We start from the raw sequence: 18,663 nt of genomic DNA on the forward strand, positions 1-18,663 counted from the left end.
TCTCATAATGTCTAATTCCGACAGATAAACTGCTTTCATTTGTATTAAAACCAGTGATGTTGCGATACGGCCACTAGTTTGTACAAGGACGCTCTGGATATACACTATGTAATATGGCCCATTAGTTCATAAAATATTTATGTCAGAAACTGTGAAATCCATACTGTGTAGTGAATGTACTTTTGCCCCGTGCGGTGTCTTCCTCTAAGTTACCTCAAGCCTGTAATATTGGTGACAGTCATATATTGCTCAGAACATGGCGATTTATAGTACAGGACAGAAACGGAATTCTCCCAGCAGACACTGTAACTAACTTTTTCAGTGTTCAGTGTGCCCAACTTTTTAATGTTGAGCAGCACTATTTTATGTTCAGCTGCTGTCTTCTCTGCTGGATGAAGTAAATCACACACTTGAGAGAGCCGAGGAATAGACGCCTCTGAGTGTATTTATGCACCACAAAGATACAACATGGTGCTTAAAATGAGGTACCGTTTCATTTGGAGAGCTTCGGAGTATAGCACTGTCAAGGCTGAGGTAAACCTCCCTCTTTCTAAATGGTTGGACCACCAGGAACAAGGGTTTACACATTGTCTGCATTTATATCCATCTAACAGTGTTTCATTGTCCTAATGATGACATAATGGTGTCTGTATTAATATATATTGAATCATGTTTAATCAACCGAATGGTGAAAACACACGTCAACACCTTCTTCGGTCCTTTGCCAAATTCGTACCTTGAAGAACAATACAGAGAGACAGTTGTAGCTAATAATCTATTGTAACTTGCATATCTTTTCATAAAAAAATGAGAAAGCTACCTATAGTTCAGTCTGAATCCAGACCATCGAGCAACGGTGGGTTGGAATCCATCAAGACAGAACTGGTCTTCCGGAAGAGCTATCATATTATTATTCAATCCACTCCTTATACCGACAAACCAGTTATTGTGTTTTCCGGTCCTTGTTGTCGTCTTTCCTGTTTTTCACCCTTTCCAATGCAGGCAAAACAATTTACTGTAAAAACAAAACAAAACTGAAAAAACAATATTGACTCAAGCACACAGTGAAGTCCTGGTCAATGCTTTATTTAGCATTCTGTGGTAAATATTGAAGACCTCTGCAGATTTATATACAATGTTATACAACTTCATGAGAATTCAAAATGCATCTTACAACATGTCATAAGGTCCTTTTTTACATTTCAGAACTTTTTTGTCATATTGTTTTCATGTATATCATATCTCTTTAAATATAGCATAATTCCCCCTTCCTCCAACTCAAATTACATACTGCAAATGTGGTGCCCTGTGGAGACGCACAATGTTAAAACATCAAGCAAAACAGAAAGAAGGCTATTAGTCCCCATCCCAAAAAATATAGACTTAACGAACTGTTAAATTACACTGGGGACACATGTCCATGTTGACACTGTGTTAGCTGTGCACTGTTTCTTTTAAAATTGACCGTACAATTGGACAATTTAAAGACGCGACAGTATTCTGATGCAAGAGGAGGAAATTGCACAAAATCGTTTCGTTTACAGGAAAAAGAAAAAAAAATCACAAGTGTTGATAAGCTGTAGCTATAGAGAAGAGCTCAGCTCATATTCACGACTTGAGCTTCCATACCCTCGTGTGGAGCCTGAGATGAGCCCATTGCAGAATTACATAATTATACCCCGCACTGTAATTGGACTTCGGGGGCAGCAGTAAAGTGAACATCTCTAGTTTGACTCATTAAATGGCATAGGTGGGAGAGGGAAAGCTGTAGAGATTTAGAGATTCAGAAAAGTGAAACAGTGTCAGCATGCTGTTTCTGCCAAATTCGTTCCGAGAACATTACTGTGGAATGGTAAAACTTTTAACAGTCGCTTCCGCCCTACTCCCTCTCACCGAAACCCAAGGCTAAACCCAAATTCAAATTACCATGCATCTTGTGCAGTATTAGAAACAGTGCATTTTGCAACAAAAAATAAAAAATAAAACATAAATAAAAAACGTATTTATTCTAGGGCTGCATGAATTTCAGTTTTCAAACATAATTTGAATTACAAAATTGTTCCATTCAAACGGAAAATTAGCGTTCCAAAGTAGGCCTATAAACAAACGTTGGCGTAGTTTAATATGTGCGCTTTAAAACGTTCTCGTCTGCCGAACACGTCCTCGCCTTTCCGGCGTAATCTTGCTGCTGTGATGAATGTCTTCCTCTGCAGTAGCGATCTGCTTACAAAACAGCTAACCGACACTAAAGCTGCAGCATCATGGCTGAAAACTCCGACCAAAACCAACTGTGATTGAGGAGATTATCTCTACTGAACGTCTGAGAAGTGATGTTTGGAAAGCTTTTGGATTCCTTGCGGCTCTTGTGAAGACTCAGCAGAAAGACCCGGTAGTCGGCAGAATTTGCCGAATGGAGCTTGGATAACACACTGCGCATCCAGAATTCAGGATGAAAACCCATTTGGAGGCACCAGCCGCGCAAGACCGCGTTTTTCTCCTACTTATGCACACCGAGCAATTACCTGCTTTGCACTTGGACGTAATAAGCAAGTGACAGCCCTGATACATCTACTGTAGATCCGAGTCTGATGCCAGCCCTGATAAAATATGCAGGGACTGACGGACGTGTCTACACTTTGCACTAAACTGTGGCTGTGGCGCCGGATGCCGGAAAGCCAGGGTTGTGTCAAAAGCCAGGCTCACAACCAACTCTCAAAAGCGTCTCCACTCTCTGGCCCAAACCAACAGACTGCCAGAAACCCTACTGTAGCAGTAATCAAATAAAAATATAATCATTCAAGTTACTTTTGGGATCAGAGGTTGACTCAAGTTCACATAAATAACATTAGTTTATATATTATACAATTTTGTAGAATATACTGTATTTTACCCCCACACGTCCTGACTTACATTCTCACATGGCTAAATTCACAAAGCTACAGAAGCACAAGCACAGCTGGACACACAGCGGTTTGAACTCCTTCATAGAGATGGGAGAGAGGAGGGCATCGATTTCAACAGCCAATCTATCCGTTTGGAGGTTTCAACAAACCAAACACACACTCAGAATGTCCATTTTATCTATGACTGTTTACCCCAGTTTGCTGGCTGGCTCCTTTATCAGTATAAAGCAGAAAAAGTATAATTCTGATATGCAAAAATACAGATGTTGTGACTGTACTATGTATTAGAACCAGACATACAAAGAATATGTTGATGCAGAAAAAATCCCAGAAATATACAGTCTTCTTGGACCTGATATTGTCATGCAGCGACTCAGACGTATTTTTACTGTACATAAAGTGAATGGTACCTGTCAGTTTAGCCATGTATTCAGTAGTGAGAGAAGGGGTTTGGTTTCCAATATATCACCATAATAAGCTGAATTGACAGAAACCTAACTGTTACAATTATCAACAGACTAAATAAACAACATTCATGGAAATGGACGCCAATTGTGTGTTCTGTTCCTTATATATGGGGCTCAATGCTAATATAGTCATGTGAGCTGTGCCTTTTTAGATTGATCGTGACAGTAATGAAAACCCTATAGGGCTCCACAGTGGAGGCATAAAGTCTTGCTCGTTTGTGTCCCATTAACAGTCGCAGTAATTTCCTGTAAACTGATATCACTTTACACGCTGCTTTCAAGTCAAAGTCCAAACTACTGGTTAGCAACATCTGCTTTGTAATCCACTGGGCGAGTGCCTGCAAGCACGCTGTGCTCTTCCAGGGAAAATGAAAAGATAAAAACGGAACAACACGAGTTTGTGCACCGCGTGAATCCTTAACCCACTGACATGTGCGGAACAGTCATGTGGAACAGTGGAATCAGCCGTAAACGTAGATTCCCGATGCTCTGAAATGACTGAAACAGTGTTCAAACACAGGCAAGCAATATTTCCTTTTTATGATAATGTGGCTAAGATTGCATGCGATTTCCTACTGCAGAAATGATAAGTGTCAACTGCTTATCTCTGTGCGCCACGTGATTTTCCGATGCGCGATGCGCTTAATAAAACTGATTGTCTCAATTTTACCCCCGCTGTAGCCCTGAATATCATGGAGAAAATGATTTCCAAACCACACTTTCATAAAACTGCAACCAATTAACAAAGACTGGGTGACGTGACATTTTCCGTTTTCAAACATTTTTCGAGGTTCAAAAAGAAAGGGGGATAATGAGGCGCAAGGCACCCCACGCAACCGCTCAGTCGCCGTTTTTGTGCAGGCCAGTCAAAAACGAGACGGCTCAAAAATAAGAAGGGGCTGGTGGACCTATAATGGCTACTCGTGTAGAGTAGTACTTCATATGCGAGTCAAGAGATTACAAAATGACAGGTCTTCGTTGAGGTGGGACATGGAGAAGTCATGGATAAGCCTCCTCCGTGGCCATTTATAAATTATTCCATTACAGCCCAGAAATAGAGGTGATTTCAATGAAATCTTCAATGGAAAACCGTTGCCGTTAGCAATGTTAGCAACATTCACCAGAGAGAGCTCCACCTCACATTCCAAATCAGTAATATACATCATCGGTGCTGGGGAAAAGCTGTCCCCCATGACTAAGGTCTCACTGAGGAGCCAGGACATGTGGATTTCTGATTATATAAACACACCGAGCACTTAAAAGAATAAAGAACCTGTAAAATATTTAAAATGGTTTGGCACACAAACACACACACAAACACATGCGCACACAAGCAGACACACATGCGCGCGCACGCACACACACACACACACACACACACACACGCACACGCACACAGAAAACATGTGCGCAGGGAAATAATAGATGAACACCGAATCATGCCATAAAGTCTAAATCAAATCCAAATAAAATGCTTCACACTGAGGATTTTCAGTTGGGTCTGTAAATAACATGTACACTAATAAAAATGGCAGCAACACCAAATTTATATCCCTTTTACATGTGAGATAAAGCCTCTATGTACTACCAAACTACAAAGAAATACAACCCTTTCCCAATTTAATTTTTTACATGTTTGGGAAATAAATCTTAAAAGTGCATTATGAATATATTAAAATAGACGAAGAAGCAAACCAACTTATTATTCATAAATAATTTACAATTTGTATTTTTTTTTAACCATTATCATTAGAATTTCTTATTATACAAGACTAGTAGTCACATGATGCAAGTAAAACGGCTGTAATCTGCGCTACGGAAACACAATGAAACCATGAGCATGAGCGAGGGAGGAAACTCTGCCAAAAAGAAAAAATAAGTCCGTGTCAACAAGCATTTTAGCCTCATATCTAGACTTAAAATCAAATTTATATGACTTTTTTGCTAAATAAGGCAAAAATATTGCCAATGAGGTGAGTCAATAATTTGATTCATTTCAAGATTTGCCAATGGGGTAAGACAATTTCACTTGCCGAGGAAGCGGTAACTTAAGACAAGCTAATATTTTCTTCTTGAGAGAGAAAAAATATGATTTTAAGGCTCATTACAAGACCAAAACACTTGTTAAGACAGATGATTTTTGCAGCGAAGAGAGGGACCAAATAAAGAGATAGAGGAGAGAAAACGAGACGTAGCGACACACCGGGCGTGAGGACCGGCGGGGGACACACGCGGGGAACAGGGACAGGGACGAGGCGCGGGGAACAGGGACAGGGGCGTTCGGGCGGGGCGTTCTCAGTGACAGCCCTTCATGCCCGAAACGTAGGGCGACTCCTGCTGCCGGCACAGCCCCTCCTGCTGCTCCAGGCAGTCCACGAAGTCCGGCACGGGCAGCCCCGAGAGGATCATCACCGACTTGTTCCAGATCATGAAGGTGGGCGCCACGGGCAGCAGGAAGGAGATCTCGAAGGTGTGCAGGTGCTGCGAGTTCATGGCGTCGTAGAAGGACAGGCTGTTGTTGTCGTAGTCTAGCAGCACGCCCAGACGCCGCAGCTGGGGGCTGGCTTCCACCAGCATCTCCTTGCCGTTGTGCCGCACCATGAAGTTGTTGTTGCAGCGCGAGAACACCCAGGAGGATGAGTTCTTGCCGCTCCACTCGTTCTTGGGGGCCGACTTGTAGGCCACACCGACCGCATACCTGGGAAGAACAGCCCGAGTAAGAGGTGGGCAAAGCTACACTGCAGTCACACTACAGAACTAAAGTGCAACAATAAGTACTGGGTATATATTGTACACTTTCCTCCATGGTATATAGTGAAAACATTTGTTATTTGTAGCTACTATACCGACCAATTAGTATTATAGGTGTTGTAGGGGAAGGGCGGCAAAGCCACACTGCAGGGCACTGGGTTCCTCCGCACAAAACGCAGGTTTGGGTTCGAAGAGGTTCTTTTTACCGACTCAATTTCAACTGAAATAATCTTCAACATCAAAAAGACAACAAACAACCAGGTCCTGTCAGCTGACAGTAATGAGAAAGAAGAGGATTTATTAAATATGGCAGGCTTTCGTGAGTACTTTTCAGTTTTCGGCAACCTTTAGCATCTTGTTTCGGATTATAATGTCATCACGGTCAAACTGAAAACAGTACGCGCTCACCGCTTTCTTCTTTCTAAGAATAGCTGTAGCAATGCTTATAAATTTAAGATTGCTGACATCAAAGTATTGAACTGGAAACGTTTGTGTCATTACAAGCAATAAAAAAGACCTCAGATCTTCAGACTTGGAAATGCATTGAGAAAATGAATCTCCACTCCATTGCCACTGTTCATTTTGACAACATTTAAAACCAGACCCACTACCCAGCATCTAGGATCCCACTGGCATTTGTACAGGCAATATTCAGTAATATCAAATGAAGTCAAACCGAGTTTACATACAGTGCATCTAGTATTCCACCAATAGTACCTCTAAAAAATATCATCGTACAGAGCAAAAGTGTGGATGGATAAATAAAGGAAAATAGGCCACTCCAGATAGTGAAAGACAGCATATGATAAAGATGGAAGAAGCTAAAATGTGCGAGAGAGAGAGAAGGAAAAAGGGAAATGATAATCCAGTGAACTCCAGCATCATCATTACTATACACAGTCACACCAATCGATTTCCATCCACTGTGCACACCGAAGGTAGCTGCTTTGCGCCCACAACAGTCCTAATTCATTTAACCCGTTATGGACTGAGGCGCCCTATAGAAAACCCACAGAAAGGCAAAGGTGAGTAAAGGTGCTATAATCCATGCTCACACAAGTCTGGGTTGGGAATGGGTTGGCAAACAGCAGACCTGGGCTCAAATAGTATTTATTTTGGATTAAAATACTTTTCAGCACTTGACTAAGCTTGCCTGGTGTTTTAGACAAAATGGAATGATCCCAAAAGTATAAACCACACCCATCAGCTACTCCTTGCAGGCTCAAATGCACCAGGCAAGATCAATAGAGCACAGAAAAGTATTTGATTCCCAAAAAAAACCATTTAAACCCAGGTCTGGTAAACAGCCAACTGAAGAGCTGTTTGCTGTTAATATGTTTTCAAGCAAAACCGACAGGACTGTTAAAATGGGGATGCATGTGGTGAATTCTTATTACTTAGGATGGATGGCATTAATTTCCTCCTCTTCCTGCTTTTTTTTTTAGTAATGCTGCTGTTATTAATATCACTACTCCTAATGATCAAAAATGTAATTTCATCAGCTGACAGTTTCTTTCTGGATCTGTGACCACTCATTCATCTGCTGCCCGCTGCACGTGTGAGGCTCACAGTCATGGGCTTTGGAAGTTATTCTGCCTTTAACACATTTGGTTTGATTCCCAAAAATCCTAAAGTACTGTCATTTTTTCTGCCTTTATTTTTATAACATCTGCAGTTTCTTTTTACGCGATACAAGTACATGGCTGTTACATTTCTGTGTGGAGTGGGTGTATGACTGTGTGTGGAGTGGGTGTATGCCGGTGTGTGAAATGGGTTTATAGTATGCTTGTATGTGGAATGGGTTTATAGTATGCCTGTGTGTGGAATAGGTGCATGCCTGTGTGTGGAATGAGTTTATAGTATGCCTGTGCGTGGAGTTGGTGTATTGTATGCTTGTGTGTGGAGTGGGTGCATGCCTGTGTGGAATGGGTTTATAGTATGCCTGTGTGTGGAATGGGTTTATAGTATGCCTGTGTGCGGAATGGGTTTATAGTATGCCTGTGTGTGAAATCAGTTTATAGTATGCTTGTGTGTGGAATGGGTTTATAGTATGCCTGTTTGTGGAGTTGGTGTATTGTATGCTTGTGTGTGGAGTGGGTGCATGTTTGTGTGTGGAATGGGTTTATAGCATGCCTGTGCGTGGAATGGGTTTATAGTATGCTTGTGTGTGGAATGGGCTGAAAGCATGCCTGTGTGTGGAATGGGTTCATAGTATGCTTGTGAGTGGAATGGGTTTATAGTATGCCTGTGTGTGGAATAGGTGCATGCCTGTGTGTGGAATGAGTTTATAGTATGCCTGTGTGTGGAGTTGGTGTATTGTATGCTTGTGTGTGGAGTGGGTGCATGCCTGTGTGGAATGGGTTTATAGTATGCCTGTGTGTGGAATGGGTTTATAGTATGCCTGTGTGTGAAATCGGTTTATAGTATGCTTGTGTGTGGAATGGGCTTATAGCATGCCTGTGTGTGGAATGGGTTTATAGTATGCCTGTGTGTGGAATGGGTTTATAGCATGCCTGTGTGTGGAATGGGTTTATAGTATGCTTGTGTGTGGAATGGGTTTATAGCATGCTTGTGTGTGGGCTCCGCAGGTGAAGCTGGAGATCTACTGATTGCAGATGAGGCGCACCTGTGCCGACCTGACAGCAGATGAATAAAAGCCAGAAGGGCCTGCACATTCCAGCTCGCCGTCTGCATTAGTGGTTCGAGCTCTGCTTGGAAGTTTTTCTGTGCACCACTGTAGGAGATCTCGTTATATGTTTGTGTGTGTTCTGCTGATGTAGGTGCAAGTGGAAGGGCAGTTTGTTTATCTTTGTTTTTGTTTAAATAACACCTTTTTTTTTTTGCCAGGATGAGCTCAGAATAGGGAAGGTGTTCACCGAAAGACTCACCTACGTCTCCTTTTCTTTTGCATTACATTACATTATGTAATGCAAATAACATTACATGTTACAGTAACATTACAAACTTTTATCCAAAGTGATTTCCAGTTGATTTGACTAAGCAGGGGACAATCCCCCCTGGAGCAATCTAGGGTCAAGGGCCTTGCTCAAGGTCCCAAGAGCTGTACAGATCTTATCGTGGCGACAGTGGGGATTGAACCAAGTCATATATCTTAACCGCAACGCTACTGGCCGCCCCTATTTGCCATGGAAGTAACGGATAGTATTCTGCGTCTCCAATTAGATACCATGTGGTATTGTTTTGTCTCTTGTCGTGTTAATGGTTGTAAAAATAAACCAACATTTTTTTTTTTTTATACGTTCCTCATTTATTATGACAATTTATTCTTTTTTGGGCCATAACTCCTGCAGTACCAGTGACTCACCAGGTGGAGGCGCCCAGCAGCACTTCCCAGTAGTGGCAGCCGCTATCAATGAAGACGTTCCCGGCGGCTCCGTACGAGCCGGTGCCGCTGAACCTCTCGGGCGTGTGGCTCTTCTTCAGAGAGCTCTCGTCCTTCTCCATGGTCAGGCAGTCGTTGGACAGCCGCAGCTTCTTGTGGGCCGTCTTCGGGTCCAGCTTGAAAGGTTGACCTGGATAAAGAGCACGCGGAAGCTTAGCTTTATCAGCCAGTGGAAACCGCAACCGCCGCGCCATCACCTGCCTGCTGTGTACACAGTGGACGGCAGGAAATGCATTTACAATTCAAATATTCTTTCCTACGGGCGACGCGTTAGCGCAGCTATGCCACTGTGGCGAAGCCACGACTGATGGCTCGTCTGCCTGGCGGACTGACTGCTGCACGCCTGTGTGTGGAAGCTAGACCGAGGGCTCGTCTGCCTGGCGGACTGACTGCCGCACGCCTGTGTGTGGAAGCTAGACCGAGGGCTCATCTGCCTGGCAGACTGACTGCCGCACGCCTGTGTGTGGAAGCTAGACCGAGGGCTCGTCTGCCTGGCGGACTGACTGCTGCACGCCTGTGTGTGGAAGCTAGACTGAGTCAGGGGCCCCAGAGACACAGGAAGCCAGAGAGATGCATCTTTCACACCACTCTCCCCTGTCCCTTCCAGCCCTTCCTCCTCGTGGGGAGTGTGGGGGTTTCAGGAATGCTGGCACCGAGGATTAGCCGTACCCCCTTCCCCCACCAGAGACAGAATGGAAAGATAGATAGAGAAGGCTTCTCGAAATATACCCACAGTGAGGGTGTAAACCTTTGAAGGGGTCTAGCTTCCCCTTTCAGCCGGGGTTGGGATCCGACGTCTGCCCTTGGGCCCCCGTGGAGCCGCCATTGCAATCTCCCTCCCCAGCTTCCGTAAGCACCCAATCCTAAAGCCTTGAGCCCTGGCACCCAACTCCACCCCCCTCCTCCTTCCCTCCCCCCTCCAATAATCTCTACTCGGGGTGCGTGTTACCAAGAGTGGATGTGAGACGCTCTGGCAGCGAGTGGCTGCGAGCCAATTACATTAGCACGCTGGGTTCTTTGAACTGCTTATCGCTGCGAGCACAGCCGCTCTCTAACGCCGCGCCGTCATCAGGGCTCGCCAGGGGACTTCTGGGAGTGCGAGGGGTGGCGGACTGAGCGATGACTGGCGGGGACCGACACGGCGTCACACACACACACACACACACACACACACACACACACACACACACACACACATATACACATGAGGACTGAGCGATGACTGGCGGGGACCAAAACGGCGTCAGCGTCACCCATACCCACACACACACACAGACACACAGACACACAGACACGAGGACTGAGCAAGGACTGAGCGGCGTCTCACATACACACACACACACACGAGAGGGAGAACAAGACAGGTGTCGCGCAGGTGTGCGACGCCCTGCTCAGAACAAGCCAGTTGGTTTCATCGCAATAAGAATTCTTTTCAGCCGTGCTAACACGTTGCATTCACCTGAGATGTCGAACCCCCCCCCCCCCCCCCAAAAAAAACGCAAGATTAAGAAGTCTCTCTTGGAAAGTACTGGATGAATTAATTTAGAAATCTGAAAAGACATGCACTGTTCAAAGAACCAGGGGAAAGCTCTTGTATTGTACGGTCAAATTAACTCAGGAATGCTTCAACAGATTTGGTGTGACCTGGTTTAAACCTTATATCACTAGAGTTCATATTTTAACGTGACAAAACCCTCATCATCAATAAAAGGAAATAAAATGCAAAAACTAAAATAGGACAAGAACCAGAAGCGCTGTATGGATATAAAAATAATATGACGCAAAAGTTAATTAAAATGCGATTAGATTCAAAAGCAGTTTAACAATCGACTGGGACTTTAAAATGTGATTTTATTCAAAAACAGTTTAGAAATCAACTGGGACTCCAGGCAGTTTGATTCAAAGCAATTTCAGCTGTTATGAGGCTGCTGTAATGTTCAATTAATGTGTTTTAATGACTAGATGATTCTCATTGTATAACGACACAAAAAAGACAAAAGGAAACCAGTGAATATATTACGCTGCTCAGCCAAGCAATTACAACACATTGTAAAACCACATGCAAATTCAGGTATTCATATGGACACTGTCAAGTGTCACCAGCCTTAAAAACCTGAGGCCAGGTTCACAGATAGAAGAGGTTGAGCACAAATATCCATGTGTGATGGTCATAAGAACTTAAAAAAAAAAAAGTCAAAGCAGGATGATCAACTCTTTCTTTTGTATTACTGCAGGAAAATAACTATCCTAAAATGGATATAGTATGAAATTAAACTATACCACGGTGCATGAATGAAAATATAGAAAAAAATCACTGCCACCTCCTCCTCCCAAATATTGCCACTCTCACAAACAATCACAGCTCTTGCTCTGAACTAGACTGATAGCGCAATTCCACTTGAATAAGTAAATAGCGCATTAATCATTTAACCAACACATTTTCCACTTCATACTCCACTGAGCTGTGAGGTTTTCTGTCAGAGGCACACAGCCGTGTGGCTACTGTATATGCAGCACATGGGGAGAACACACTTCCACTGCAAGAGGGGGGAGGGAGGGGGAGGAAGAGACGACAAGAGGTGAGAGAGTAAGAGAGGGAGAGAGGGAGAGGGAGGGTAAGGGGTGAGAGAGAGACACACAGGGAGGGAAGGGAGATGGGGAAAAGAAGATGAGAAAGGGCGAGTGTAGGAGGGAGAGAGAGGGGAAAAAGAGAAGATGAGTAAGGGTGAGTGTAGGAGGGAGAGAGAGGGAAAAAGAGAAGACAAGAAAGGATGAGAGTAGGAGGGGGAGAGAGAGGGGGAAAAAGAAAAGAAGAGGACAGATGAGAGTAGGAGGGAGAGAGGGAAAAAGAGAAGGTGAGAAAGGGTGAGAGTAGGGGATAGAGAGAGAGAGAGAGAGAGAGAGAGAGAGACTGTGGCCTGGGACTGAGTATTGGACAGGAACTTCATCCAGAGTTTCTCTGGGGGTTTGGGGAAAGCAGAAGGGATATGGCGAGTGTGCTGGATGAGCAAATATCATCCCGAAACCTGGAGCCCAATATAAACAAAAGCCCCTTTGGCGAGTGTGTCATGTGACATTTCTCACCCGTAATATCTTGCCGAGCAGGGACAAACCTCGGTTCCGCATGATTAAAGGCACCTCAGTCTCCTATAGAAAAGCAGCATGGCTCCTCTCTGTTTACCCACATCATACAGGAGACGGAACCACTGCCCCAGCCAGGCCTGGGGAGGCTAGGGAAGACAACCTCACTGTGCGCTGAGGAGCTACACACTGAGCTGCATACACACGCTATAAACACGCTCACAGATACTGGTATGCACACATACAGTAGACATGGTCACACACACACGCACACACTGCAAATGCTGGCCTACACATACACATGGTCACAGATACTGGTATGCACACATACAGTAGACATGGTCACACACGCACGCACGCACACACACACACACTGTAAATGCTGGCATACACATACACATGGTCACAGATACTGGTATGCACACATACAATCGACATGGTCACACGCACGCACGCACGCACGCACACACACACACACACACACACACACACGTACGCGTACGCACGCACCCTATAAATGCTGATATACACATACACACACACACACCACACACATGGTCACAGACACTGATATAGACTTCAGGCACTTGCAAGCATACACACATACATACACCCACACATCCACACACTCATTTTATACATTTTATGCCTACATTATAAATTAGGCAGATTAACACATTATCCCATTACGGAGTTCTGGTCGGTAGCGAAAAGCTGCAAAGAGCCATTCGATGTCTGGAGCTTCGTTCCTCGGGGCGGGTGAGAGGGTTAAATAAGAAGGTGCAGCGACAGCCAGTCTCTGCAGGGGCACACTCACAAGCCCTCTGCTCCCACGTGATTCATTCATTCAGACGGCAGCTGGCAAACATTAGCTTGATCTCACACCTCTGCAGCGTTCCCGCGCCGGGGTCGCCCCGGAACATTTCCCCGGATCTCGCCCTCCGATAAGCGGGAACCCGCGCTCCGGGGTCGTTCGTGATTGATTTTTTTGGAGGTGTGATGCGGTTCGTTAACGGGAACAGGTTGGTGAGGTTAAATATGTCGCAAGAAGAGTAGTCGTACAGAGGAAGATTGAGCTAATTACAGACTCAATAGGTTAATGGTGCTGAAAGTAACCTTGGTAAACGGTTGAACCGGGGTTGGGGTGGGGGGTGTTGGGGAGTGTTTCACACATTCTTTACTTTTTTAATTACACAAATCCCACATTACCTGCCATTACGATCAGTATAAACAACGTTCTGTAAAGATGCCATGCAGGTAATTAATAAAACCCAATAAAACTGCAAACGTAAACAGTCGCAGAACAGCTGCTTCGAATAAACGGCTCTGAGTAAGCAATCTCTACTTGAGGAAAATAATATGTTAGTTACAATAAATGTGCCATTATTGCTGGCTACCACCCAACATAATTAAAAGTTCTTGTGTGTCACACGGGAATAATAGCCATACTCGCTTAAAGCAAAAAAATAAAATAAAAAAATAACAAGATAATCTAAAGTTTTACAGGCAATTTGTAAATTGCGTCAAGTGAATATGCGCAGAATTTTAAATTCTGATAATGTATGGGGAGGTGTCAGCTGTTGTCAGAATTCTAGTTCCATAAACTGTGTTTTACAAGCAATTTATCAAGTGGATACGCTCAGAATGCTAAATTCTATAAATGTATCCGGAGGTGTCAGCTGTTGTCAGAATTTTAATTTCTTAAACAGCAAAGAACGTACTTTTATCACAAAAGTTCAGAAATACAAACCGGCAGTCCAAAACTAGTCTTTATTGTGGCAAATAACCAGCTTGCATACCCCTATCCACTAACAAGACTTTAAACCGAGGCCCTGACTCACTGTGGTCATCCCATGCCAAAGAGGAGGGGGGGGGGTTCCTTGCTAAATTCCCAACCTGGCTCTTTCAACCTGCCACCTAATAATTTATTATACATGATTTAATTGGCTTAAAAAATATTTTTATATATCTCCCTCTCCACCTCAGCTGACGTGTAGTGAGCATTCTAGAACAAAATGGCTGCCGTTGGATCACCCAGGTGGGTGCTACACATTGGTAGAGGTTGAGGTGATTTTCTCCCTCATCACTGTAAAGCATGAGAAAAGCATTATATAAATGAAACTACCCATCTATCTATCTGTCAATTATCTAGTGGCGGCATGCAATAAGAAGTAACGATATGCATACGGGCAAAAATAAATCAAGTGCAGACAGGGGCAGAAAAGAGTAACGAGAGCTGAAAATAAGTCAAGGTACTATAGTAAAACAGAGAAGCTCCGATACTGTGTGAGTACTCTGGCCCACTTCAAGCACTGGCTATACCAGTGTCTTGCTTTGGCATGCGCAAAATAAACAAGTGACCTTTTTTACCCAACGGTTAATGCGTTTTTATAGTCATCGGGGCAAGTTACTGCGGTTACTCCATTAACCCTACAGGAGCTCACCTTTAGTACAGCGCTGATTTCTAAATGGAAGCGTGTGTTTTAGCACGACCGTTCCTCTCGCGGCTCGATGTGAGTACGAAAGGGAACAGATGACACGCGTACCCCCAGGACAGACGGACAGATGGAGCGATCGGGCAGCCGGGGGAACCATGGAGAGGTTATTTATCGCGCCCGCAGGTCATGCAGAGGACCATGGGAGCTGCGGTCCTGGGAACAGCTCCATCGTGCACCTGCCAGCTCAGGGGACCCCGCCAAGCGTATGCTGACCTCGCTGCCCCCACCGCGCCCCCTGGAGTCCCCGCTGCTCCAGGTCACCTGCCCCTCCCTGTCCCCAGCGCAGAGAGAACAGACCCACAGCGGCAGGGGGAATTCCACCTCAGACAATACCATGTTTTTCTTTTTATTTAAATGTTAAGCAAACCATTATTCTTCTGTTGAAAGCTAAAATATATGTTTAGTCATTTCCATGTTTCAGAAGCACTGCAGTGTTCTGACACAATGACTAATGCAGGAAACAATAATTGGAGTAGGCCCAGGAGGTAACCACGACTGCATATTCGCACACTGGTGTTAAATCAGTCTGGTTGGAGTTAGCGGTTAGCGGTAGCTTGCTCCTGGAGCGCTGCGGACAACAGTGAGAGCTGGAGTGTGGGGAGAAGGGTTGAAGGAGAGTGTGAGAGGGAGAGCCCAGGCTTACAGGAAGAGGGGGCGGTGGGATGGGGGTAGGTGTCAGCTCACGGCTGCGTTGTCGCGGATACAGGCGCCAGGGCGTGGTTGGACGCGCGGCTGCTGCCGCTGATAAAGCCGTGCCCGGGGGGTGTGTGGGTGTGGGGGGGGAGCGGGCGCCTACACCGCCGGTTCCCTCTACCCTCCGTCTCACCTCCAAAGCGGCCCCTCGGTGAGTCACACGCGAGCACGGCAGCAATCCAATTTAACGCTGTCTGCTAAGCGCCCAACCCGGCATGCCACGGCGCCACACCACATTATCTACGCGCTTAGCAGATACGCGCGTCCGCAGCTAGCGTGTTTACGGGTACGAGTGCAGTCTTCCAACTGGGGCACGCACGTCCAACGCCCCCGATCACTACACAACATTTCTGCACTTCGGCTGAGAGCTCTATAAGAGCTCCTACATGCTTCAGTGACATGCATCTGTACACTGCATGGAAAGTTGTTTGAGCCTTTGAAGGTTTTTTTTTTGGTTGTTTTTTCAGTGCAAGTCACTGTCCTGGAACTCAACCGCTTTGAAATACCAGTCGTGATCGCTACATCGAGATTAGATTGCTCAGTTAAAAACATAATTGAATATTTGTGATCTCACACCTAAAAACGGTTAAGCGTACTGACACACTCTGCTCCTTAGCAGGGCGCTTGCGAATATCTCAAGAGCTGTTACGGTTGTTATCATACTTCAGTGGCATGTTTTCACATGGCCAGTGATATTTTGAAAGAGGTGTTTGAAAGACGCAAGAAGCTTCCGGAACGGACCGGCGGCTAACGTTACTCACTGTTGGTCTTGAGCCGCGCCGGCTCGCTGTTGCGGCTCCCTGCCTGGTTGATGGCCTTGACGAAGAAGACGTACCGGGTCCCGCTCTGCAGCCCATGGACTGTGTAGTGGTTCTGCTTGATGTTGGGCACGATCATCCAGCTGTCCACAGAGTTATACAGGCCTGCAGGGGGAGACAGAGAGCAGCTGAAACGCGGTCCCGTCTGCCTTTCCTGCAGGGGCTCACTGCAGCTTCCTGTAAACAGCTCAGGCCGCATATGATTCCCCTCATCATGACAAATAAAGCAAATTAGATTTTAATTTCAGTGAGAGAGCGGAGGCACAGAGACAGAGAGAGGAAGAGAGGCAGGGGGAGAGAGGGAGAGAGAGAGGGAGATAGAGATAGAGAAAGAGAGAGCAATAGACTGTGAGAAAGAGACTTGGAGATGGAGAAAGAGAGATTGGGGGTGGGGGATGAGAAAGCTATTGTTTTATGGAAGAAGGGAGGAAGAGAAAGGAGAAGGGAGATAAGGAGAAGTTTTCCCCCTCCCCGCAAACCCCAGTTGCAATAACAGGGACAGAAGCCCTTCTGAAACCCTGCAATTAGAATTGAGCAAAGCCCTTCTGAGGTCTGCAGAAACTCCACCAACAAGGCCTGCAGTCCTGAGCAGGGACTGCTTTCCCTTCACATTAAAAAAGCACGCCATGTTCTGCTCAGATTTACCCAGGGCAGACTAGGACATGTATAAATATAAAACACTTTCTGAGTAAATAGACCTTCCCAGACAGCCATGTTTTGGTTGTGAAGAGGTCAGCAGGCCTGCAACCACTGAGCCTCAATCCAAACCATGAGCGCATTAAAGATCCCTAAACCAACCATCAAATAGATCAAACTTCCTATTTTTAAAGCAATGTTGCCTTTTTTAAGTGCACTGCTGCCTGGGAGCCAGTCACAATGCTCATTAGTGTAAAATCCAGGTTCAGAAAGTAAAAGTCCTCTCCGGTATTTTGTTCCGACCACCTGCGTTTGCTAATTAGCACAATTCTTCAGCCAGGAGGTCAAAATAATTAGTGAAATCAGCTGTCTTGAGTTGATGGGTGGAAGAAATGCATGGCATGATTTTTACTTTGTGACCCCTGGACTTCATACAACACGCATCTCTAACATACGGCCACTGGTCACCTGGGCAGAAGCCACTCTGGAGGGATGTTGTGAGAGCCCTTAGCTGTAGTCAGTGCCCTTAGCGATACTGAGCACCCTTAGCTGTAGTCAGTGCCCTTAGCTGTAGTGAGCACCCTTAGCTGTAGTCAGTGCCCTTAGCTGTAGTGAGCATCCTTAGCTATAGTCAGTGCCCTTAGCTGTAGCGAGCATCCTTAGCTATAGTGAGCGTCCTTAGCTATAGTGAGCATCCTTAGCTATAGTGAACGTTCTTAGCTATAGTGAGCACCCTTAACTGCAGTTCGCACCCTTAGTTGTAGTGAACGCCCTTAGCTGTAGTCAGCGCCCTTAGCTGTAGTGAGCATCCTTAGCTGTAGTGAGCATCCTTAGCTATAGTGAGCATCCTTAGCTGTAGTGAGCATCCATAGGTGTAGTGAGCGTCCTTAGCTGTAGTGAGTGCCCTTAGCTGTAGTGAGCATCCTTAGCTGTAGTGAGCATCATTAGCTATATCAAGATGGAACCTGGAAGATACTTGAAAAAATGTAAACCAGCATGAATGCTATTGGGTCCTAAACTGAAATATTAATGTGCCAGAATGCCAAAGGATAGAAAATCCAATAAAACAGTCTGTAAACACTCCAAGACAGTGCAGTGGGCATGACAGAGTGAGATGCACATTCTCATATCCTGTTCAAAACACAGAGATGAGTGAAAAGGATTTACCAAAATGCAACTGTCCAACGACACTATGCCACAATTTAGTTATTGTATATTTTACTGTTCATTTGTAATTTACAGTACAGTAATGTCCATGTATTTCAATAACTTTATTATAGCACAAATAGTATTATTATTATTATTATTATTATTATGGTCATTGTTGGGTGGGTCCTGTGTTTTGCCACCTTGCAATGGATTTATGATTCACCGCCTGGGTGGGAGAAAAACCAAGTTTGCAGTTGTACTTGA

At 45.0% G+C, this 18,663-nt stretch overlaps 1 protein-coding gene across 5 annotated transcripts in view; it reads right to left on the reverse strand.

The window, feature by feature from the left end:
* Positions 1-1,070: 1,070 nt before the first annotated feature.
* The window catches only part of mid2 (midline 2), a 165,569-nt gene continuing 147,976 nt past the window's right edge, over positions 1,071-18,663 (reverse strand). For all 5 annotated transcript variants that reach the window (XM_061234864.1, XM_061234861.1, XM_061234866.1 and 2 more), the window contains 3 exons: positions 16,558-16,719; positions 9,447-9,654; positions 1,071-6,068 (listed from right to left, as the gene is read on the reverse strand). In XM_061234864.1, coding sequence (XP_061090848.1) covers positions 5,666-6,068; positions 9,447-9,654; positions 16,558-16,719 — 773 coding nt within the window. In that variant the 3' untranslated portion in view covers positions 1,071-5,665. The remainder of the gene's footprint in view (positions 6,069-9,446; positions 9,655-16,557; positions 16,720-18,663) is intronic.

The sequence above is a fragment of the Conger conger genome, chromosome 3 (genome assembly GCF_963514075.1).
Source record: "Conger conger chromosome 3, fConCon1.1, whole genome shotgun sequence".
NCBI classification, from domain to species: domain Eukaryota; kingdom Metazoa; phylum Chordata; class Actinopteri; order Anguilliformes; family Congridae; genus Conger; species Conger conger.